The 25,095-nt window shown below is 36.4% G+C and overlaps 1 protein-coding gene across 1 annotated transcript; it reads right to left on the bottom strand.

Annotated features, from left to right (window-relative positions):
• Positions 1 to 7,513: 7,513 nt before the first annotated feature.
• Positions 7,514 to 10,942, bottom strand: LOC142150447 (olfactory receptor 11L1-like). Its single transcript, XM_075205640.1, has 2 exons — positions 10,042 to 10,942; positions 7,514 to 7,686 (listed from the first exon to the last, which is right to left on the bottom strand). The coding sequence occupies exons 1-2, from the start codon at positions 10,940 to 10,942 to the stop codon at positions 7,514 to 7,516; spliced, it is 1,074 nt and encodes a 357-aa protein (XP_075061741.1).
• Positions 10,943 to 25,095: the final 14,153 nt, after the last annotated feature.

The raw sequence follows: 25,095 nt of genomic DNA, 5'->3' as shown, positions 1-25,095 counted from the left end.
AGCTTCAAAATATGCAGTACACATGGCATTATTTATATGAACCACAATATGCAGCTTTATAACACAGCAATACTATACAAGCAGGTACAATGAGTTCTGAATTAAAGTGCAATAGAATGTTGATCGCGCATAAAGATGATCTGCAATATCTATTGTAGTCTTCCCCATTGTGTTACAAAATAATTAAACCCAAAACCTAAAGTTTAATAATGGGTGGACTGGACTACAATATGATATAATACACAGGTCTACGTACTTTTCTTTGATGGGGTACGAATTTCTGACACGAATTTGCGACGACCAAAAAAAACGATGCAAGAACGCCGACATATACAGTATTGTGACTCCTATATTGTAGACACCATGAAAAACAGACGTGAAATATGCCTACACATAATATTACCAACAGAACAGAAATGTCTAAACAGAAAATTCAAACTTAGATATAATTACCGACAAAACCAAAATACCTACAATCAATACTACCGACACTACATAAATGCTGACACACAAAATGTCTACTTTGTTATATATCCTACAAAGTAAAAATGTTGACATGCAAACATTAGTATCTAACAATAAATAAAACAGAAATCCCAAGACGATTCATATGGCTAAACTTGAAAAGCAAATGTACTCACTATCAAAATAGGTTAATGAAAATGACAATAGTAAAATAAATAACAGTAATTGTTTTGCAATACCATATATATCCAATTTCTTCATTCAATAATTTGCTTTACTACACATCACAGTCTAACTGTTATACTGTTTTCTTTTGTTATTTATTAACATTATTTGGCCTTTGCGACCTAATTGTAATAAGTTAACTTATAACTTATAATAACTTTTTCCAATATTCAAATGTTTTTTATTAGTGTATGTTATAATTTATTCTCTACCCGCATTTGTTACTACCCTTTTATGCCATATCCAAAATCATTCCTCCAGTTATTATGTCTGTAACTTTAGTTATACCTAGGTTGTCTTGTTGTGTGTGAGTGTTATTGTGTTAGACTTTAATCTATGGTCTGGGAGGAAGTGATGTTCATAACCAATATTTTATGTACACTGATGTGGTGTATGATGTACAATTGTTAAGGGTTTTTCTGACCCTGATGGTAAGTCATTAAATTTAATCAATACCTTAGAATATCCTTGTATTCTAAATTAAAAGTTTGTTATTTGTTTGTTTTATTTTGTCCACCAGTCTTTAAAATATGCTCTCTTTTATCTTATAGTTCAATATTGTTATATACTTGTTATTATAATCTATTTTTATATTTTTCCATGTTTTTCATTGTTTTGCACCTAAACAAAGTATGATATAATATATATATATATATATATATATATATATATATATATATATATACTGTTTGTATAATAATAAATATTGTCATTAATTAAAATGCCTGATTTAATTCACTATATGTACAATTCATGCATGTAAACATCAAATCCATTGATTGGGAAGTTAAACTTTACCATTCTTCTTTTTCAATATGTTAAAAATAGAAAAAAGGATAGTATTTCTATATGTAGCTATATTTAAATTATTAACAATATTCAAAACCTCACTAGTAATGTAATTCACATGTTCAATCAAATAACTTGATTATACCAAATTTTAAATTGCAACACAAACCTTTTATGACATGTCATTACCATAGATTTTATAAGTATTTACATTCTTATTTAAATGGAAGGTCCTATGCCATCACTCCCTGATATGCCAGTTTTATTCATGTATAGAAGTGATGGAACCCTGTGTTGTCTTTGTATTCGTTTTCTCTATAGAATCGAAATTACAATAAATATGATATTCTTCTTATTTAGACATTGGATCCTATAAGATAAAAACTTTTTTTCTGGAACTGTAATTTCATTGTAAAAATTGTTATGTTTAAAAATGTACATACAGTGTTAGTTGACCCAAAAAATAAAAACAAATAATTCATATGCTCCCCATGGTCCTGATCAATTTAATGGCAATATTCTTTTCCATGTGTATTCAGTAATCCTTCCAAGAAATTGGAAAAACATGTTCTCCTTTGCGTCTTATTTTCTTTCCTATATCCTACAAAATCAGAACAAAAAGATTAGAATATAAATAGCTTAGTAAATCGGTCATTAAATACTTGTCATCCACGGTATTTTATAGATCCATTCGATTGTTAAAATTCTCATTGGCCTCAAGTAATTCTTATTCAGCACCCTCATGTTCTTAACATACAACATGTCCTTTTTTTCCATTATTAAAAAGGTGACACAGTTAATGTCAAACTTTAATAAAAAAGTAATTTTGATCATGTGGTAGCTCAGCGGTCAACACTACACATGGTACCAACAGGATGGCAAGCAGTTATCAGTATGTAGAAGATAGCAATATCCGTTCTCTGTAAGAGTCGGGCAAAACCAGATATACAACAAGAATTAGTAAGCTTACTCAGTAGTATTAATGGCGATTTGACTGTGTTCGCGAACGCTTTTTATAGGGGCTGATGTAGGTTCAACTATTTACCTATATTATGTAATTATTTATACTATGCTAGAACGTCTATAAGATAGCACAACGTTATAGACTGTAATGCACAGACACATGGCACTTGTTCCCAAACAATTTGTGTAATTTGTATAATCAACATATATAACAATTAGATGGCACCCATTTATTTAGGCGACTGTGATTACAGATAAAATCAATGTACTGTCTATACTAAACACACAATCGTATTCTTTATAACAAATACATATTTTTCTTTATTTGATGGGTTGTCTTTTAAAAAATGTATTGGCGAATGGGTGTGGGGGGCTAATGGAAATGTGGCACGACTGAATTTTTACTATCTCTATCAGGTAACGTGTTTTCAGTGATTTTTGGTTACGGTACTTGCAATTATTAACTAATAAATGTGCTTTATTTTACATTGATTTCTATTACAAACAATGTCCTAATTTGGAAGCTACACTATACATTTGGGAATACATTAGCAAACTTCATTTAATTGACTGTTTTGTAAATGTTTTATACTATATTCCCTATTCTTGCTTAATTTTTTTTTTACAAAACTAACATGCAATAGTTCAAACAAGTATAGTAGAAGATTATTCATTTTGAAATTGTATTAGTATGGCACATTTATAGAAATTACATTACATTCACATTACATATATATTATAATTCATTACAGTAAGGATGTACACTAGTAGGTAAGATTATGAGGTAGAAAAGTAAGACAATTCTTACATATTTTGTTTAAAAGAGGTGTTCATCTACACTACCCCTCACTATTGCTCTCTATATTATTCCATTTACTTTGAAGAGAGTTATTCATCTACACTGCCCCTTCACTATTCTTTCTATATTATTACATTTATTTTCAACAGGGGTGTTCATCTACACTGTCCCCTCACTATTCCTCTCTATATTGTTCCATTTACTTTGAAGAGGGGTGTTCATCTACACTGCTCCCTCAGTATTATTCTCTATATTATTCCATTTACTCTGAAGAGGATAATTAATCTACACTGCCCCCTCACTATACTTCTCTATATTGTTCCATCTAGTTTGAAGAGGGGTGTTCATCTACACGGCCCTTCACTATTCCTCTCCATATTATTCCATTTACTTTGAAGAGGGGTGTTCATCTACACTGCCCCCTCACTATACTTCTCTATATTGTTCCATCTAGTTTGAAGAGGGGTGTTCATCTACACGGCCCTTCACTATTCCTCTCCATATTATTACATTTATTTTGAACAGGGGTGTTCATCTACACGGCCCTTCACTATTACTGTCTATATTATTCCATTTCCTTTGAAGAGCAGTGTTCATCTACACTGCGCCCTCACTATTCTTCTCTATATTATTTAATTTACTTTGAAGAGAGGTGTTCATCTACACTGCCCCCTCACTCTTCTTCTCTATATTATTCCATTTACTATGAAGAGGGGTGTTCATCTACACTGCCCCCTCACTATTCTTCTCTATATTATTCCATTTACTTTGAAGAGAGAGGTTCATCTACACTGCCCCCTCACTATTCCTCTCCATATTATTCCATTTACTTTGAAGAGGGGTGTTCATCTACACTGCTCCCTCACTATTCTTCTCTATATTATTTCATTTACTTTGAAGAAGGGTTGTCATCTACACTGCCCCCTCACTATTCTTCTCTATATTATTCCATTTACTTTGAAGAGAGGTGTTCATCTACACTGCCCCCTCACTCTTTTTCTCTATATTATTCCATTTACTTTGAAGAGAGGTGTTCATCTACACTCACTGCCCCCTCACTCTTCTTCTCTATATTATTCCATTTACTTTGAAGAGAGGTGTTCATCTACACTGCCCCCTCACTCTTCTTCTCTATATTATTTCATTTACTTTGAAGAGAGGTGTTCATCTACACTCACTGCCCCCTCACTCTTCTTCTCTATATTATTCCATTTACTTTGAAGAGAGGTGTTCATCTACACTGCCCTCTCACTCTTCTTCTCTATATTATTCCATTTACTTTGAAGAGGGGTGTTCATCTACACTGCCCCCTCACTATTCTTCTCTATATTATTCCATTTACTTTGAAGAGAGAGGTTCATCTACACTGCCCCCTCACTATTCCTCTCCATATTATTCCATTTACTTTGAAGAGGGGTGTTCATCTACACTGCTCCCTCACTATTCTTCTCTAAAATATTTCATTTACTTTGAAGAAGGGTTGTCATCTACATTGCCCCCTCACTATTCTTCTCTATATTATTTCATTTACTTTGAAGAGAGGTGTTCATCTACACTGCCCCCTCACTATTCTTCTCTATAATATTTCCTTTACTTTGAAGAAGGGTTGTCATCTACACTGCCCCCTCACTATTCTTCTCTATATTATTCCATTTACTTTGAAGAGAGGTGTTCATCTACACTGCCCCCTCACTCTTCTTCTCTATATTATTCCATTTACTTTGAAGAGAGGTGTTCATCTACACTCACTGCCCCCTCACTCTTCTTCTCTATATTATTCCATTTAGTTTGAAGAGAGGTGTTCATCTACACTGCCCCCTCACTATTCTTCCTATATTATTCCATTTACTTTAAAGAGAGAGGTTCATCTACACTCACTGCCCCCTCACTCTTCTTCTCTATATTATTCCATTTACTTTAAAGAGAGAGGTTCATCTACACTGCCCCTTCACTATTCTTCCTATATTATTACATTTATTTTCAACAGGGGTGTTCATCTACACTGTCCCCTCACTATTCCTCTCTATATTGTTTCATTTACTTTGAAGAGGGGTGTTCATCTACACTCACTGCCCCCTCACTCTTCTTCTCTATATTATTCCATTTACTTTGAAGAGAGGTGTTCATCTACACTGCCCCCTCACTCTTCTTCTCTATATTATTCCATTTACTTTAAAGAGAGAGGTTCATCTACACTCACTGCCCCCTCACTCTTCTTCTCTATATTATTCCATTTACTTTAAAGAGAGAGGTTCATCTACACTGCCCCCTCACTATTCTTCTCTATATTATTCCATTTACTTTGAAGAGAGGTGTTTATCTCCATATTATTCCATTTACTTTGGAGAGGGGTGTTCATCTACACTCACTGCCCCCTCTCTATTTCTCTCTACAATGAACTCTTGCTATACTTCTCTATATTAATATCCTTATTTATTAAATACACTATTAATAAATGTAATGGCCATCCACATTATAATTTATTTTTATTATTCAAAATACACATCATTTACAATTGATTTTGCAGTATAGTTTATTTTAATGGCATTCCTCATATCAATATTAATGAAATACTTTATTCATACAGTACATATAATAATTGTTGGCCAAAAACTGATTGTGAACGTGTGTTTAACCCTAGTAGAAGGTTATTAGGCTGGTCTCAAAGTGACCTTAGTCTCTTTCTCTTTGTGTCATTGTTAGGGAATTTCAACTGTAAGATACAATGGTCAAGGGACAAATGTGATGGATATATCTGTACAGAGCTGTTGAAATATTGGCACAATATAACTTCATGATGCTGAGTATAAAATTATAAAATTAAGAATCATTACATAATACATTTGTTAAAAAGATGTAGCAAAAGAATGTAGCCGAGAGAGAAAAGTAAGAAAGAACAATAAAAACAATTAAGATTTGGAAAAATAATCTGTGTACAAATTTATTTTGCATAGCAATGACAAAACAAATAGAATTTATACATACTTACATTTAGACATTGTGATTATTTGACTTGTCTACTGTTTGTATCTTTCGAGTTGAAGAGATTATCTTTGAATATAGTTTGTAAACAGCCTTGACTTTAATCTCAATAGTCTGCCACTAGATAAAAATTATTTAGAACAATTCATGCCAAATAAATAAAGTAGACATGGAGACAAGGGAAGAACAAATGACTAACAGATGTTTTTCTGCATGATAAAAAGAGTGGGGTGACACACACAGAAAAAAGTTAGAAAATCACTGGGAGAGTGGGAGAGAAGTATGTGTTGTACAAAGTGAACTTATCTGATGTGGAGCATTCACACAGGGCAGTAGGTTCTTCTGTCTCCAGTGATGAGGCAATGATCCTTGATCTTGGCATATCTGAAATTATTAATTAATTTAATTTTGAGGGTATTTCATTAACTGCTTACACTTCAATAATACAATAAAAATACAATTACCTGTTGAGGTCACATTATGACTTCTTCCTCATGCGTCTGCTGTTGACTCTTGCTTTCACTTTAGTGGCTGTGTAAAATTAAAGAACGAAAAAAAATGAATACTTTTCATAACACAATTGTCAGTACTATTTTAAACAATTATATATATGTGGTGCAGTAAAGTGTATGCCTAAATGAACCCCCAAAAATATATATATTTGTCATGAAATGCATTTGGATTAATATTCAAACTAGGGCCTGATTCATTATGGAAAGTAAGGCCAAAAGTGAGAAGTAAATTTGCAGCTTGCCAAAACCAGGTTGCATTTCAGTAGAAAGTTAATTTAACAGGTGGATACAGATTTACAGTTGGGTTGAGGCAGTGGATCCCAAACCTTTTCAGTTCAAGGCACCCTTAGGGTCTCACTAATTTTGTCAAGGCACCCCTAAGCCAAAATAATTACCAAGTAGTCCCCCACCTTGCTTACCACCGGCCCTGGCCGAGGCAGTCCTGTGAGATCGCTGAGGCACCCGAGGGAGCCTAGGCACACAGTTTTGGAGCCACTGGATTAAGGCATGTATTAGATCCACTAGAAATGTGAGGGTTAAAATAAAACTAACAATTTTTTTTGTGCTATATGAAACAAAAACTAATATGGATGCATCAATACTATAGTGACTGCAAGTATGGGTTTTGCAATTATAATTTTTAAAGTAAACATGACATTTTCTATGAGCAATATAAATGGTGGCTGGGAAAATAAGTTTTAAAAAAGTTCCTGTGAAGCCAAAACTTTATTTTCAGCCTCGGCCCACAATTGGATGTACTTGTTCCATCACCAGGATCTTATTCTTCACTGGAATCCTGGTCACCCATGTCCTTCTTCCTCAGGAATGGAGCCTGTGGCTGCGCTGGAACGACTTCAGCCCTGTGGACAACCTCTTCTTCTTCACTGGAGTCTTGAACTCGTTGCTCCTCCTCAGTCGGGTCCTGTGTGAGAAACAAACCTCCTGCGCTCCCTAGTCATACTAAACAGAGGACAGTTAATGTAAAAAATAAAATGTTTGCTTTGAAAAAAGCAGTTGTGTGTATAAAGAATTTGGTTGCGATTTAAGGACAATCCAAAACCCAACTCTGCACCAGACAAATTCAAGGACCAGGACCAGGGTCAGAAAATCCAGATCCACCACAATAACCAGCAAGCTTGGTGTCAAATCCAAAGTATGCTATCCGTGGATTGATGCCGAGCTTATACACAATCAAAGGAAATCTTCCTGCATGAATTATGATCGATCAGATAAACTCTGTTCTGCTTTATTGCATACAAGGTATATACATTTATAGTACATTTGAGGAACTTGTTCATGTACAAAAACAGCTGATGAATCACAAGATCAGTCTCCTGACAAGCCTGCGGTTGTATTTATTCTAGTCTTATGGTGCAATTTACAAGCAGTTTAAGGTAGTACATTATTTGTAGTCAGCTAATTCTGCAGATCTCATTTTTACTTCTGCTTCTAAAATTCTCTGCAAACTTTTTACAAATTCTAGAATATATCCCTGAGCATATTAAAATGTGAAGCATTCTTAAAGGTACACTACATTTCATATAAAATACATTATCACTGGTAAAATCGTAGAAATGGCAGCGTGCAAATTTCCTCCTAACATTTTTATAGGAGCTCTTATGAGGCGTGAAATGTATCAATATTATGCCAATCATTGTCATCTGATAGGATAGCATTAATATATTCATATTTCAGTGACATCATCACTGTGTTCAGACTACAACTACCTGGTCATTTGTTTGAACAATTCTGACTTTATTAAAATTAAAATGTATGGAGTGCTCTAGAAAGCATTTTTTACTTAAAAAAAATGAATTAAATTGAAGTTATTTGAAAACTTTTTAAAAAGAATTGCTATATGTGGAGATTTTTATGTGAGTTTAATATTAATCGCATGTAAGTTAGTTGATATCATTAAAAATATGAGGGGGCGTTATGAAAAAAGTGGCCGCAATGGTTGTATTGGGTGATATGACACATCTGCATACAGCTAAACTATGACAGTTGGAAAGATATACATTCAATAAAGAACTTTAAACTGGAGGGTACACATTATTAACTAGGGCACGATCATTGAAAGTAAATTTGTTAACCTTAAAGATGTGGTGATTGCCTATATCATTAAATGTTTGTTAGTAAAGATGTTTCAATTATAAGTTTAGATGTTTTAATGGTGTCAGAATTATATGTCGAGATTTTAGCTATGTCATCTTTACATATTTGTCAGTATTTTTATATGTAGTCAATTCATGTGTCGCTTATTTTGCAGGTGTAGGAATTATATCTGTCAGTAATTTTAGTATGTAACTTTTAAACAGATGTAGTTATTTTTATTGTAAACATTTTATATGTCAATTTTTTGGAGTTGTAGGAATTATATGTGTCGCGATTTTATGTATGTCTTCTTTATTAAGATTTCGATATTTATCGTGTCGGTATGTAATTTATCCATGTCTAGGGATTATATGTGTCAGTATTTATTACTGTCACTGATAACATAATGTCTACATTTTTGGCGTCGGTATATATTTCGCGTCTGCATTTTAGCATTTGGCATTATCGTGTTTGCATTTTAGCATTCAGTATTATCGTGTCTGCATTTTAGCATTCAGTATTATCGTGTCTGTATTTTTGACATTTTCAGCATCAGAAATGTAACTACCACCCCATTTCTTACATTGTTCCCCCCGCTTCCAGGACCACAATGGTCCACAATTGGTCTTCTCTCTCCAACTGCCACTTGCTCTATACAAACTGACAGCATTGTTGTAGACCCACCACCTGTGAACTCTCTTCATGTGAAAGGGAAAGTTATGTTAGATGGGCATTAATAACACAGCTGTTTGTTTGAATCAGGCCCATCATAGTAGATGAAAGTTGTGCAATGCTGGATTGTTGGAGCTGTAAATTAAACCCACAGGATGAGAGGACTATCATTCAAAAGCAAGTTGCATTTTACATATATATATATTAGTAACCTCCACACAAAATAAAATTATACCGTTTTACATGGAGTTGTCTTTTAACAGTTTATTTTAAGGTGAGATCTGTGTTTATAAATAGATGTTTAAATTCTTCACTGTTGTATGTTTTACTTCAATTTGAACATCCTCAGCAGTCTCTGTCTCACAATCATATCTATGACTCATGACAAACAGTATTCTCTACGAGCTCATATATTCAAATGTAAATTCCAAAAGCACAGAGTCCTACACAATATGTTCAAATATTGTTGTTTCTATTCACATTAATTCTATTTTCTTCATGGACTTTTTAGTCAATTAAAATAATTCAAATTATGTTTACATTTATCAAAAGCTTCCTTGAGGTCTTTATTCCTCAGGCTGTATATGAATGGATTAAGTAATGGTGTCACCACAGTGTAAAGCAGTGATAATGCCTTGCTGGTAAACAATAATTGTCCTTTAGCAGGCACCATATAAACAGAGAAGAGAGTCCCAAAAAATATAGACACAACAGTCAGATGGGAGCTGCAGGTGGAGAAGGCTTTCTGTCTCCCACTGATGGACCGAATGTTTAGGATGGTGGTAATGATATATGTATAAGAAATAATGATCATTGTGAATGGGCATATGCCAACAATAAAACCAATTAAAGCTCCTTGAATTTGAATAAATAAAGTATCTGAACAAGAAAGCTCTAAAATAGGAGGGAAATCACAGAAGAAATGGTCGATAACATTTGGCCCACAAAAGTCTAATTTGTCTGTGGCTATTTCATTCATCATCATCGCCAAGAAACTTACCATCCATGATGAAATTACAGATTTCACACAAAATGTTTTGTTGATTATAAAGTTATATCGCAGTGGATTACAGATAGCCACATACCGGTCATAAGACATCACCATTAAAATCAGACACTCTGATGTCTCTAAATTAGCAAACACATAAAACTGTGATATACAGGCAATAAGAGATATTGTGCCACCTTCACGCAGTATAATGTGAAGTAAGTTAGGGAGAATGTCTGTGGTCATCAGAATGTCCAGTAAAGACACTTGTGTGATGAAGAAATACATTGGAGAATGAAGATTTTTGCTCATTGCAACTAAAGTGATGATAATAACATTACCGCACATGGTGACACAGTAAATGAGGAATAGGAACAAAAACAATAGAATATTGAAGCTGTGAAGATTTGGAAATCCTAGAAGAAAGACGTAAGAGACGTTGTTCTCATGCATTACAAATCCTGAAGGACAACATAACATGTCATACACAGTAATAACTCATCATATGACACTACTATTACTTTTACCTTTATTCCCTCAATTATATATGGGGAGAGCTTATGGGTGCCCAAACCTCATATATATGTCATTGACTGTCCTGTAATGTTTCCATTATTTATAAAATATAATTGCCTTAGATCAGTGGTGGACGACATGAGGTCAGTGAGCAACCAGCAGAGCCTTTATAGCCAGCTGCTCCAGATATTATCCTCTGTTTTGCAATGAGGATGAATGGAGACAGTTGACCTTCACGTTACATGTTGTCCTCTCCAAAGGGCAAGGAGGTCATGCAGCATATCCATATCCAAAGGAGAAGGCAGTGTGCTCTCTTTTCCTGTGTGGCCCTTCTAATGATCATAGCAGCTCTCAGTCATAGATATACACACACACGTATATATTATATGTGTATATATATATATATATAATTATTATTATCATTTATTTATTAGGCGCCACAAGGTATCCGCAGCGCCGCACACAGTACTAACAGTAGAATATAAAGGGTGAAACCATACAGAATAATGAACAAAAAGTACCAATACTTCAGAAACTCCGGCTAGTCATATGCAGTAAAGATGGAGCGGAAGAACAGGTATGGAGACAGAAGGGGAGGGGGCCCTGCTCATACAAGCTTACATCCTAAGGGAGGGTAAACAGACCAGGCACAAGAGGAGCCAGTTGTGACAAAAGGAGAGAAGGGAGGACGAGCTAAAGGGAGGAGATGGGGGAGGAGATATATATATATATATATATATATATATATATATATATACATATAGCGATCTCTTACTCTTGTCTATGTCTCATGCCACACTGGCTATATATTTTTTGTCAGTATTGGCAGAGTGCCCAAATTGCACTATATAGCTGATGCTGACAAAAAATATATAACTAGTGTGGCAAGAGACATAGACAATTATCTGAGATTACACACAATGATGTACCTATAATAAGGCACAACTATCTGCAACCTCATATCTAAATTTTTAAGCTAATTTTGGTCCTTTTGGAAGATGGATATAAATAGCATAACTATAATTAGGTACAAAAAGATATAAGTGTCTATGATATATGGGTCCTTACTAAACAGTTTTTTTCTGTGATAACAGTAATGAAGAAATAGTGATACACAGAATGTGATTATTCTATACTACCTACAAATATTTGCAGCCTGTATTAAACCTTTAGGCCACTTTGATGTATGAACAATCCATGATTAATAAGGCTCCCTTCTATTCAATCTTGCTACATCCATTTCAATACAGAGGCATTCCAATAGGATTAACTGTGGTTTTTCCAGTAATATAGAACTATACATAAAAAAAAAATTAGTAGAAGAGAGCCGAAGCTCTTTAGAAGCCTTTTATATATAGTGTGATATTTGTTTAGTATAAAAAAAAATATGGGGACAATGTAGAGCCTTTGTGAAAAATGAATAAAATTAAATAAATGTAAGAATAACACTGTTCCAGTATCAAGTATATATTTTTCGTTCCCAACAAAAGGGTTTGAAGTTTTTAATTTACACAATCCTTTTTTTAATCACTCTCTAATGTTTAAATATTTTGCCAGTATGCACATGGAATATCAAATATGAATTATGTCATTAGACTTCAATAAAGGATTTAAGTTTGTAATAATATATGATAGGATAAATTATAAACTAGTGGATTGGAGTGCTTTTGGTATTCTTCTATACACAACTCTAGTCTTCAGTTGTATCTTAGGCACCCTCATCAGTAAATCAGGTCCTTAGAGTCTGGACAATTTGCAATACAGATCAGCTTATTAAGCTATTACAAATATCAACAAAATATATTAATTGCAAAAGTATTGCTGTGGTGCCCTATGAAATTAGACTTTGAACCCAATAAAGTGATGAATATGTTATTCCCTCTATCCAACTAAATTCAACACTCTAAAGTATTCTAATGTTTACCATAAGAGATGTCTGCTAATTCAGGATTAATAACTCACCTGGATAAAATGTAAGGCCAAAGTCCTTGTGATACATTAAACTCCCAAAATATCAGTTGTCATCGTTCAAAGAGTGGATGTGATGCTCTGTTTACAACTCATAGCTGCTGCATTGTTTTATACGTGGTCAGAGATATCTCGGGTGAGCTGTTTAATCTGTGGAGACCTCACTGAGGATCTCTTGTAAGTGATGTATGGAGTCATTAGAGAAAACATTGATGATTAAGTAATGATCTAATCAACCAAAAATATTAATTACTGATGATATCTTAGCGTTATAGTATAATTCAATTTTAATACATATTAGCCAACATTAACTAGTATTGTTGATTTTATAATCAACTAATTATGATATAATTATATATTTATTTTTTGCATGGTAACAGCGTTAGACCTTCTCTTCTGTCCACCCATTTCTATATAACACAATTTTACAACTTCTGCTTCTCCATTCGACCTTAAATTTAAATTTGTGAAGTATTTTAGCACATTTTTAAACATCTTCAAATAAAGTTCAAGGCTGAAAAATGATTTGTTAAAAAAGGGCTTCATCCCTCAAAAGACAGATCTGGCATGTGGCCGCCATGCAAGAGATTACATACTACCTCCATGATAGAGCCCATGTCTTCAACCAAGTTTGGGCTCCATGGCTAAGCGCAGAGAACGCATTTCCCCCTCATCCAGCTGCTCCTGTGTCCTGACCATGATTATAGTCCCTCCTGATAGGCACCCCTCCCTTAGCTCTTGGCTTGTTACACCCTAATTACCCTCTGAAATCTTGCCGTGCTTAACTTCGTGCTTCCCCCGTCCCTACTCAAAGAACAAACTGGGCATTCACAAATATCCTTCAGTGATATATGTAAACCTGACTTTTCAGATAATTACACTGTAATTATAAAGCAGACTCCTTTCAACTTCTCTTAACCATTTGCAAATGTGAGAATGAGGTTTAATGATGATGATTGAGACATACAAATTCAGGATGTTACTATTTGGAATTTGCTAAAGTGCACGAGGATGTGGGGGATAATCGTGGATCTGAAAAAGATGAATGTGTTGTAATTGTACAAGATTATGAGGAGGATGTTGATGATTGTGTCCAAGTAAGTCAGCCATCAATGGTACCACCTTATGCCCATGATAAGCACATTGTCATTCCAGGGCATAAGACCAAAGAAAGCACCTCATCTGTTTGGAAATATTTTTATCCCGAAACAGACATACTTTTGTCAAGGCATCAGTAGCCTTAGTGATGCCACAATAAGTAAAGGTAAGGACTTTGATCATCTCCTCCCTGTTTCATCATTTGCATTGAGTTCATACTGTTGTACAGAAGAACACCTTAGCCCTGAAAGCTATAATAGCATTAGATGTGTGTCCAATTTCCACCATCAGTCGATGGATTCAGTAGATTAGTTGAGGTCATGTGTTTGCCCTACCAAATTCAATCTAAATTAAATTTTTCCCAATGAGCAATTCCTCAGCTGTAAATAAAAAGTAATTCAGTCCCTAGAAAATGCTATTGTACCAAATATCCACTTAACAACAGATATGTGGACAAGCAGTATTGGTCAAACAAAAGACTACATGACAACCACTGGGTAGATGTATGGCCGTCCGCAGCAGCAGGACCGGTAACTTCATCATCCTCCTCATTCTTTCCCCATATTACTGCTAGCACACAATACCAGGTCATTCATGGGCAATCTACTCCCTCGATCGCTGGTTTCACATGAAACATTCTGTTGGAAAAACTCTGGAATGTCATAGTAAAATGGATATCATTGGCAATAATGTAGCACACATTATGTGTGCATTATGACTGGGTGAATTTGAACACGTAGCATGTTTTCCACAAACAATAAGCTAGTGATACAGAATTTCTTTAAAAAAGGAGAGGTCAGTGCAAGAGATGCTGTCTGTAGCCTGGAACATTTCTGGGCATGTTCGAAATTCAGCGACCAAATGTAGAACATTGCAGCAGCTGCAGAAAAATATTATCTGCAATCCCATCAACTGAAGCAAGAGGCAGTAACAAGGTGGAGTTTCACACTTTATATGCTTCAGTGACTAGAGAAACAGAAATAAGCCATCAAGACCTACATATCAAGCTATGAGATAGTGAGAGGGAGGCATGTTACCTTAATCCAGGACACTAGAGAATATTTTCTGTTTTATACAACCTAGTCAAACAATTTAAATTTGTAACAAATGAAGTGTTTTCAGACACAGCCAGCCTGAGTCAAGTCAATCTCTTAATCAAACTACTGGAAAAGCAGCTGGAGTTACTGGAGTAGGAGATGAAACCTAGCTAGTCTGCTAAGTATGTTTGCATTGTAGATTAACCTTTTTTTTACTTCACCAGGACCCAAGGGTTTGCATCTTGAAATCGAAATACTACATTTTAGCATTCATGCTTGAATCTAGGTTTAAGTCATATGTAATGCCTTTTTTCCAACTGAAACAAATATCTACAGATGCAAACAGTTCCTTGTGAGCATGTTGTCGGCTCAACATTCACATGACACATCCCCTGCTTCAGCTTCTCCCACAAAAAACTTCTTTTTTCTAAAAGTCAGTTTGATGATGAGTCAACCCAGCACATCAATGTGAAAGATTAATATGACATCTGGTCAGGCTTAAAAGACATGCTAAAGTATATTGACACCGCTGCCATGTCTCTAGCTGATAAAGCTTGTATTAGTAGAATGGTGGAGGATTACTTTAATGATAATGAACTGTGGCAAAAAGGGCAATTAGCCACAAGCCATTAATAGAGATTTATAACTTTGCTCTCTGTCTGCAGCCTCATGTTGCACACAGGGTTAATTCTCTACACTTCTCCAGACAAAGAGCACAGAATCACAGGTAGAGCACATGGATGTGACTAATTAATTAACTAATGGTTATGCTAGTTATTGATGGGGAGGAAGCTTAAATAGCTGGTCTTGTGTTGTGGGTGGGGCAACTGACGCCTGCCAGTGGTCGGTGACTAGTGAAGGGACTGATTGTTTAGCTAGCAACAGGGTCGCATGGAATTCTAAAGATTTTGTTTTGTTTTTGTGAATTGCATGGACTGTAAGAGCTACTGTTTCTACCATCCTGACATTTCTGAATAAACTACAGTAAAGTGGTTCAGCATACCTGTTTCAGCATCGTTTGTTTGGCGTGCTTTTCACAGTACGAAATAGCATTTCAGACAGTCCCTTTGAATTCTGTGAGGAAAAATGGCAATTTGGAGCCCCTTGTACAAACCAAATATTGTGTACTTAAGCTGCTCACCCTCCAGTGTGTACTCGGAAAGAGTGTTTAGCACAGACGAGAACATTGTAAGTGATCGTCGGAGGAGACTACTTCCCAAAAATGTAGAAAAACTGGTGTTCATCAAAACGAACTACAAATGGTATGAGGAATACTGTTGTTGCTGCCAATTACAAACAGAATCTGTAATGCTAGATTCCATTGTGGATAAAGTAATATTGTGGGATGATGATGTTGACATCAATGATGAGGATGATGAGGGTAATGAAATTGTCAACATAGAAGATGACCACTGTCAAGCAAATGCCCATTAGTTAATTGTGAATTCCCTCCAAAACCACAGCGCTGGGTGTTGAAATACCACTAGCCGCAAAAAAATTAATTTGGGTAAATATGTAAAACAAATGACAATCATTTATTTTCAACTACATAAAAACATTATAAACAGTATCTAATAATTCTTACACATGAATAAATTCGATGTCCTGATCACTCGGCAACCTTAGACCATTCATGTGTGTAGTTGCTTCTCAGCCAAGGGAGTGGGCTCATACACAATTTTGCCTAAGAACACAGCCATGAATAAACAATGGTACCAAAAACATCCTCTAAAAGCAACTTCTCCCAACCATCCAAGAAGAGTTTGGTGATGAACAATGCCTTATCCAGCATGATGGATCACCTTGCCATAAGTCAAAAGTGATAACGAAGTGGCTCGGGGATCACAACATAGAAATTTTGGGTTCATGGCCAAGAAACTCCCCAGACCTTAATCCCATTGAGAACTTGTGATCAATCCTCAAGAGGCGGGTGGACAAACAGAAGCCCAAAAATTCTGACACATTCCAAGCATTGATTAGGCAAGAATGGGCGGCCATCAGCCCAGAAGTTGATTGACAGCATGCCAGGGTGAATTGCAGAGGTCTTCAAAAAGAAGGGTCAACACTGCAAATATTGACTCTTTGCATACACTTAATGTACTTGTCAATAAAAGTCTTTGACACTTATGAAATTATTATAATTTTACTTCAGTATACCATAGCAACATCTGACAAAAAGGTCTAAAACATTGAAGCAGCAAATTTTGTGAATACCAATACTTGTGTCATTGTCTAAACTTTTGGCTTTGACTGTACAGCACTAAACTACACTAAAGATTGAGAAGTAAAACATTTATTTAGAATCCTTTCTTATTCTGTATGAATGGACATCTGCACAGCACTACATCTCTTATTCAGTATGGCAAAACGTATTCTCGGTACAAGTTCTTGTTTTCTATTTCTATTGTTTTTCAAATTTCTATTTGTATTTATAGTGGATAAGTGAGAACTGATATTACATTACATAATACAATTGTATTTTTTTTTTACATGTAAAAGAATTTAACTAATAGCTAACCACTAGGCGTTGAAAGGAAATGTTTACAAGAAGTAAAAATAATATCTTGTTATTAGATAATTTCTTACACTGTGTGAATAGTAACACTTTGTGATTCAACTGTTCTTATTTACAGTAAAATATTTTGACTATTATAAATGTCTGTTGCAGGCTTGTTGTACCAACTTTTTTTTGCTTTTTTTCAAAATCATGCATTAGAAAGCAGTTCAGCATATTAGCAGAATATTCTCCACGATTCCATCAGCGTCTACCATATTACCCCTGTGTGCCCCGTAATAGAACCAGTGTCCACCACATTATTCCAATGTCATCAGACAGAGCTTTTGTTTTTGGGATGACAAACATTGAGACATTCAAGTGCTACCTTTAAGTGAAATAATGTAAATCTACAAAACACACCAATAGCATTTCACTTTTTACATTTTTTACAAATAGTAAAGCTAAGTCGGCTGTATAATTTTTTTTTCTTTTTACAAAAAGCAAACCAGCAATTTTCTCATGAAGAATATCGCACAGGGGACTAACATCATTATTTTGGTTTAGTTGCACAGATGTTTAGCAAAATTTAAGCATTTATTTCATTACATACATTTCCAATTAACAGTTTTTTGCACTTAATATTCACATTTTAATCAGCTTTTCCCAATAACACTTTAAATTACAAGTCTAATGTCCAATTACTCCAATATATAATTTCAACATTGACTTTGTGGGCTTCCTAAATAATTGCTAGTACTATTACAACAATTAAAATAATGTATAGGTTTTATTGTTTAATACTTGACAACAAAGACAGCAAGGCATAAGGTATAGAGAACAGGCTTACAGTGGTCTAAAGCTGTAATAACTAGAGATGGGCCGGTCCGGTTCCCCGAGAACCGAACCCACCTGAACTTTGGGTATCCGAGTACCGAGCTAAGTAGCTCGGTACTCTCCCACCCGCTCCGAATCGAAATCGAGGTCGAACGTCATCGTGACGTCATGGGATCTCGGGACTCGGTTCTCGCGATACTTGAAGATTATAAATACACACCTCCACAGCAATCCATCGCCATTTGACAGAGGGAGAGAGCAGGGTGTAGTCACAGGCTGATTAGAGCAGGGACAGAGAATCCAATATTCTTCTTGCAATTGCTCTAACAAAAATCGCTAGAGAAGAGAGGAGGATAGAGGTTTATAATTTTGTTTTAATATTTGGCACTCCCCAGTGCTTTTGGGGTGTCCCCCATAATTGTGCATAAATATTTCTGGCTGTCAAAAGTCATATCTGTCAGCAGTATCTACCAAATAATTTTTAGCACTCCTCAGTGCTTTTGGGGTGTCCCCCATAATTGTGCATAAATATTTCTGGCTGTCAAAAGTCATATCTGTCAGTAGCATCTTACCAAATAATTTTTAGCACTCCTCAGTGCTTTTGGGGTGTCCCCCATAATTGTGCATACATATTTCTGGCTGTCAAAAGTCATATATGTCAGCAGCATCTTACCAAATAATTTTTAGCACTCCTCAGTGCTTTTGGGGTGTCCCCCATAATTGTGCATAAATATTTCTGGCTGTCAAAAGTCATATCTTTAAGCAGTATCTACCAAATAATTTTTAGCACTCCTCAGTGCTTTTGGGGTATCCCCCATAATTGTGCATAAATATTTCTGGTTGTCAAAAGTCATATCTGTCAGCAGCATCTTACCAAATAATTTTTACCACTACAAGTGCTTTGAGCTCAGAATGGATTCAAAGCAGTCCACATATGATCAGAATGAGCAACCAGGTTCTGTCACCAGTCCTGATGTTAGTGTTCCCAGTATGTCATCTGGCCACGGCGATGTCAAACAACTGAGTGTTTCCAAATTAGTCCAAAAAACAAAACAAAATTTTTTTTACTGTGTTGAAGCGAAAAAGAAGTGTTACTGAGCAAAAGTTAAGTGCCGCTAAAATTTTTTTTGCCAACATGCCATTCTACACACGCAGTGGCAAAGAGAGAATGAGGCCTTCACCTTTGGCTATTAGTGGCAGATCCCAAAAAGTTACCGAGCCTACAAGTGGTGCACAACTACTGTTACGCGTCAAAGCCGAGCTGCAAGATAACAGTAAGGCATTAGAGGACAATGTTTGCTCTGATTCACAAATGACACCAATCCCTGTGGAGAGTCCATCCAACAGTGGGATGTCTAATCGTGAGCATTCTGTTAGTGTACCCATAAAGAAGGGCCCTTTCAGTAGTTCTGCTGATGTGTACCTGAACAGCCCGAGTGTAGCCGGTGATACACAAATTGATGATACCACTTTGGAAATAGAAGAGGATGAGAGGGAGATTTGTGGGGGTGACGAGGGCGCTAATGAGGATGTTGATGATTATGATGCAGACAGATACCAAACTGCCTTTGTCCATTTCTTTGTCTATTCGAATTTCTAGTTCTACAGTTTATGCAGGCTGCTTTTTTTATATTTAACTATAAGTGGATGGGGAGGGGGGGCTGATGCAGACAGATACCAAACTGCCTTTGTCCATTTCTTTGTCTATTCGAATTTCTAGTTCTACAGTTTATGAAGCCTGCTTTTTTTATATTCAACTACAAGTGGATGGGGGGGGGGGCTGATGCAGACAGATACCAAACTGTCTTTGTCCATTTCTTTGTCTATTCGAATTTCTAGTTCTACAGTCTATGCAGGCTGCTTTTTTTATATTCAACTACAAGTGGAGGGCGGGGGGGGGGGGCATAGATAGCCACCAAACTACCGTGGACTATTTAATTTTACTTTCTAGTTCCACAGTCTGTGCAGGGAGCTTTTTTTATATTCAACTACAAGTGGAGGGCGGGGGGGCATAGATAGCCACCAAACTACCGTGGTCCATTTATTTTTACTTTCTAGTTCCACAGTCTGTGTAGGCTGCTTTTTTTATATTCAACTACAGGTGGAGCGTGTAATATACACCCAAAGACGATGGCTACATTGCCAATAATCAAAGATGTAGGAGGTAGACAACCAGGTTTGTCTGTATAATTTGCAGACAAGTGTTTGAATTAAGGACGGCCTACCAGGGATTAAACTGTTTTCTTCATAATTTATTAGCTTTAGAATTACCTCACTTATCTAAGAAACTGGTGGAGCACTAAATTAGGTTCAAAAATAGCAAAACAAAACCAAACAAAACCAAAACCAAAACCAAAACACGCAAGGGCGGTTTTGCAAAACCAAAACCAAAACCAAAACAAGAAGGTAATCCAGATCCAAAACCAAAGCCAAAACCAAAACACGGGGGTCAGTGACCATCTCTAGTAATAACTAAGTGACAAGCTTCTATGGACTCTATCATATGAAGTCTGATGACTCCATAGTCATCAGTTTTACCCCTACGAGACTTGTTCATCCACATCAGGTAGAGTTTGAACAAGGCAGTTAAGGATTAAGCCCAACTAAAAGGAGGTGAATGAGGCAGGCTTATAAACACCCTTACCAAACTATTACATTGAACACACGACTTTTCAATCGTGCGTGCACAGGCACACAAACAGCTACACAACTACAGATAAGTCTCTTTCTTTTTAAATAAAGTATTTTTATTGAATTTTTTGTTACAGATATAAAACATACAAACACTTAGATTACCTAACTAACTAAACAAGATTTACCAGAATATATCCTAAGCTGAGTGAACATAGAATAGCGAATGCATATACACATTGATATTAAATAAAATTGAAATTCCATACCAATATCTTGAACAGCAGCTATAAAGGCAACATGTTATCTCCTAGTTCGTATCAATTAGTCACCTAAGCAGTTCGCCTCCTACTTAGCATAGTAACGCTGCACAGAGCTTGAGAACGTCTCTGAAGCAGGCAGGGGAAATATCAGGGAATGTAACCCATAGAACTCCCATTCAAGCTCCAAAGTCAGCATCTTCCTTGGTTCCTTCCTTAAATGACAAAATTAGACTTTTACCAGGGATGCCAAAACTTATGATATTTGTGCGGAGCTTCCCTGCTCTCATACATAAATCTTTCATGCTTCCAGACGTCACTTACCAGTGAAATCCGGGCGTGTATACTAAGAGGCTCTGGCGCCATCCCCCCCAGTGTAATAATCACTTTGGCAAGTGAGGTTAAATTAAATAGATGCCAAATCTATGTATTTCAGATGCCCATCTTCTCCTAGGGTATGGATCCCAACTCTCCACCACAGCACTGTCTGCTCAAGCTTAGCCAACTTGTGCAAACCATCATTAAACTACAAAGGAGTGCTTGGGTGCAGTCCCTCTCAGTGGCGGATCCAGGGGGGGGGGGATCAGGGAAATCGCCCCCCCCTAGCAGGGACTTGCTGACGACGGCTGCACAGTATGCAGCCGTCGCAATCTATGTATGTTTAATTAAAGCCTCTTGAGTCCGATTACTACCCCCTGGGTTCACTCCGTTTTCCTAAGCCATTCTGTGTATATTAGGCAGGGAGGGCTTAGCCTAACTGCCAGTTATAACATCCTGTATATGACCAGCTCTCTGTTCCTGTGTTCTTCTGTATCCTAATTGTTCTCCTGTTGTGACCCTTTGTTTGACTTTTAATCCTGCTTGAACTCCTGTGACCCTTGATCTTTTGCTTATATTTGAACTATCTGTGTTTGCAGCCTGTCCTGACCGTTTACCTGTCCTTTGACAACCCTGTTTACTTGTTACCCACAACCTCCGGCCTGTACTTGACACCTGCTTCCAGTATTCCGGTTACCTTCTCCCTGCACTTCGACAATTTAGATAAGCTTTTTCTACCTTTGAGTTTAAGTCTGAGTACCTGCGAACAATATCAGTTCGACAGGAAAGGAGGCTGCTAAAGGTGAAGACCTCTGTTAGCCTGGTTCTAAAAGTTGATCTATAACCACAGTCCTAACACTTTTGCCTTCTTTAGAGTTCCGAGTTTGGGACGAGAAACCGAGAAATCGATTTCACTAATTTCCCCAACTTAAGATTTCATCATATTTCAAGTAACCCGAACCTCTCATCTCTAGTGTTTATGCAAATACATATACAGTCTTTATTAATGTATTACTTGAATGTGCACCAGGGGCTGGCTGGGCTTGGGGCAGAGGGTTATCTGCTGACTGGCTGGACCTTTGGCTGGGTCACTGGGCCACCTGCATTATTTTTCTTTTAGAATCATAATCAACATTTATTTATATAGTGCCAGTAAGTTCCATAACACACAATTACAATGGGGAACAAACATTAATAAAACAATACTGAGTAATACATACAGACAGAGAGGTAAGAGAACCCTGCTCACAAGCTTACAATCTATGGGACAATGAGAGTTTGATACACAAGGGAACGTTCTGCATCACATTGCACAATGGACCAGCTAGAATGCAAAGGTAAAAGTATTGAGTAGGCTGTGTGATCAGTCACATGATCAGTCACACAGCAATGTTGGTCAGAGGGTTGTTGTCTTGTGTTAGCTGTGTAGAGGGTGGTAATAGGGTAACCTATGGAGATTAAGATGCTGGCTGAGGAATATCATAAGCTTGTCTGAAGAGATGGGTTTTCAAACATCAAAATAAAGAATGTCACTATATGTGGGGTACAGTGGGGCAAAATGTCAAAACTCCACTCTAAACCACCCTCAAACACAATGTTCCTATAGGCGCTGTGAAAGATATACCAAATGGCAGCTACTGTCGCACGAGATAGTGGTAATCTCAAAGTATTGAAAGAATCAGAAAATAAAATGTATAGTGACTGCACTTTTATTTGGCAAAAAACAATAATGGTCACATTCCTTGTACATAAAACAAATAGAAAATTTATTCATATGAACTATTATAAAAAACAAAATTTATAACCACAATATACATTGTATTAAAACCAATATGAGAAAGAGCCTGTAAAAAAATATTGTAATAAAAAAGAAATGAAACAATTCCTCCTTGTGTACAGTATGCACCAATGTCCACACATAAATACTTCAATGAGAGTGGAAGAGAGACGCAGATCTTGTGCAGAATGGAGTTATAGAGTTGTGAGATATTTAGAGAGAAGTGAGGAGAATTTTATATTGGATTCGTTGAAAAAGAGGCATCCAGTGTAGAGACTGACAGAGCGGCTCAGCAGAGGAAGGACTGTTTGCAAGAAAAATCAATCTTTCCGCTGCTTGCAAAATAGATTGTAGGGGTTCAAGTCTGATTTTGGGAAAACCAGTAAGGAGGGAATTGCAATAGTCGATGAGAGAGAAGATGAGTGCATGAACTAAGGTTTTTGCAATGTCTTTTGTGAGATATATGCGTATTCTGGAAATGTTCTTTAGATGTATGTAACATAACTTAGAGTCGATGTGGGCAATAAACGATAGTTGAGGGTCAAGGATTACACCTAAGCAGCAAGCTTGCAGGGAGGGAGTTATGGTCATGTTATCAACAGAAATAGAAATGTCAGGCAGGAAACTTCTGTTTTTGGGTGGGAATATTAATATTTCAGTTTTTGAAAGATTGAGTTTGAATTGGTGAGGAGACATCCAAGATTAAATGGCAGTAAGACAGTCAGGCACACGAGACAACACAGGTAATGAGAGATCAGGAAAACATAGATAGATTTGTGTATCATCCGCATAGAGATGATACTGAATTCCAAAGGAGCTTATTAGTTTTCCAAGAGAAGTGGTGTAGATAGAGAATAGCAGAGGACCTAGAACTGAGCTTTGTGGTACTCCAACTGATAAAAGAAGCAGAGCAGAGGTGGAACCAGAGAAATTAACACTGAAAGAGCGATTAGATAGATAGGATGAGAACCAGGATAGGACAGTGCCTTTAAGACATAGGGATTGTAGCATTTGTATGAGGAGAGAGTGTCAAATGCAGAATAAAGATCCAGGAGAATTAGGAGAGAGTAATGGCTTTCAGTTTTTGCTGTGATCAAATCATTGAAAACCTTGGTCAGTGCAGTCTCTGTGGAGTGTTGAGAGTGCATGCCAGACTGAAGAGAATCCGGTAGGTTGTTTGCTGTAAAAAAGTGTCTAAGGCGAGTGTAGGCAATTCTCTACACTCTTGGAAGGGCATGGGAGCTGAGAGATGGGGTGGTAATATGAGAGAGCGTTTGGGTCAGAATTTTTTTTTTCCAAATAGGAGTAATCACTGCATGCTTGAATAGTGATGGAAAAATACCAGTAGAGTGAGAGAGAGATTACAGATTTTAGTTAGAGGTGGCATGAGCACAGTAGACAGGGACATACCAATTTGTGAGGGTGTTAGATAAAGAGGACAGGAGGTAGAGAAGGAAGATGAGAAGAGAGTAGAAACTTCCTCTTCATTTAAAATGTTCCTATTAGGCTGATGAGCTGAGTCTTGCTCCCCGGGCAAAAATTTGTCAGCCCTACCCTAATGTACACATCCTTTGCATTCTAGATCTCACAATGATATCTATGTCTCTTGACAAATAGTATTCTAGACAAGCAGCTGTGAATTTCATTAGCACAGGGTCTTATACAATTAT

This window comes from Mixophyes fleayi, chromosome 4 (genome assembly GCF_038048845.1).
Source record: "Mixophyes fleayi isolate aMixFle1 chromosome 4, aMixFle1.hap1, whole genome shotgun sequence".
NCBI lineage: Eukaryota > Metazoa > Chordata > Amphibia > Anura > Limnodynastidae > Mixophyes > Mixophyes fleayi.
Note: the sequence above shows the minus strand (reverse complement) of the source record. Positions and strands in the feature narration are given on the sequence as shown.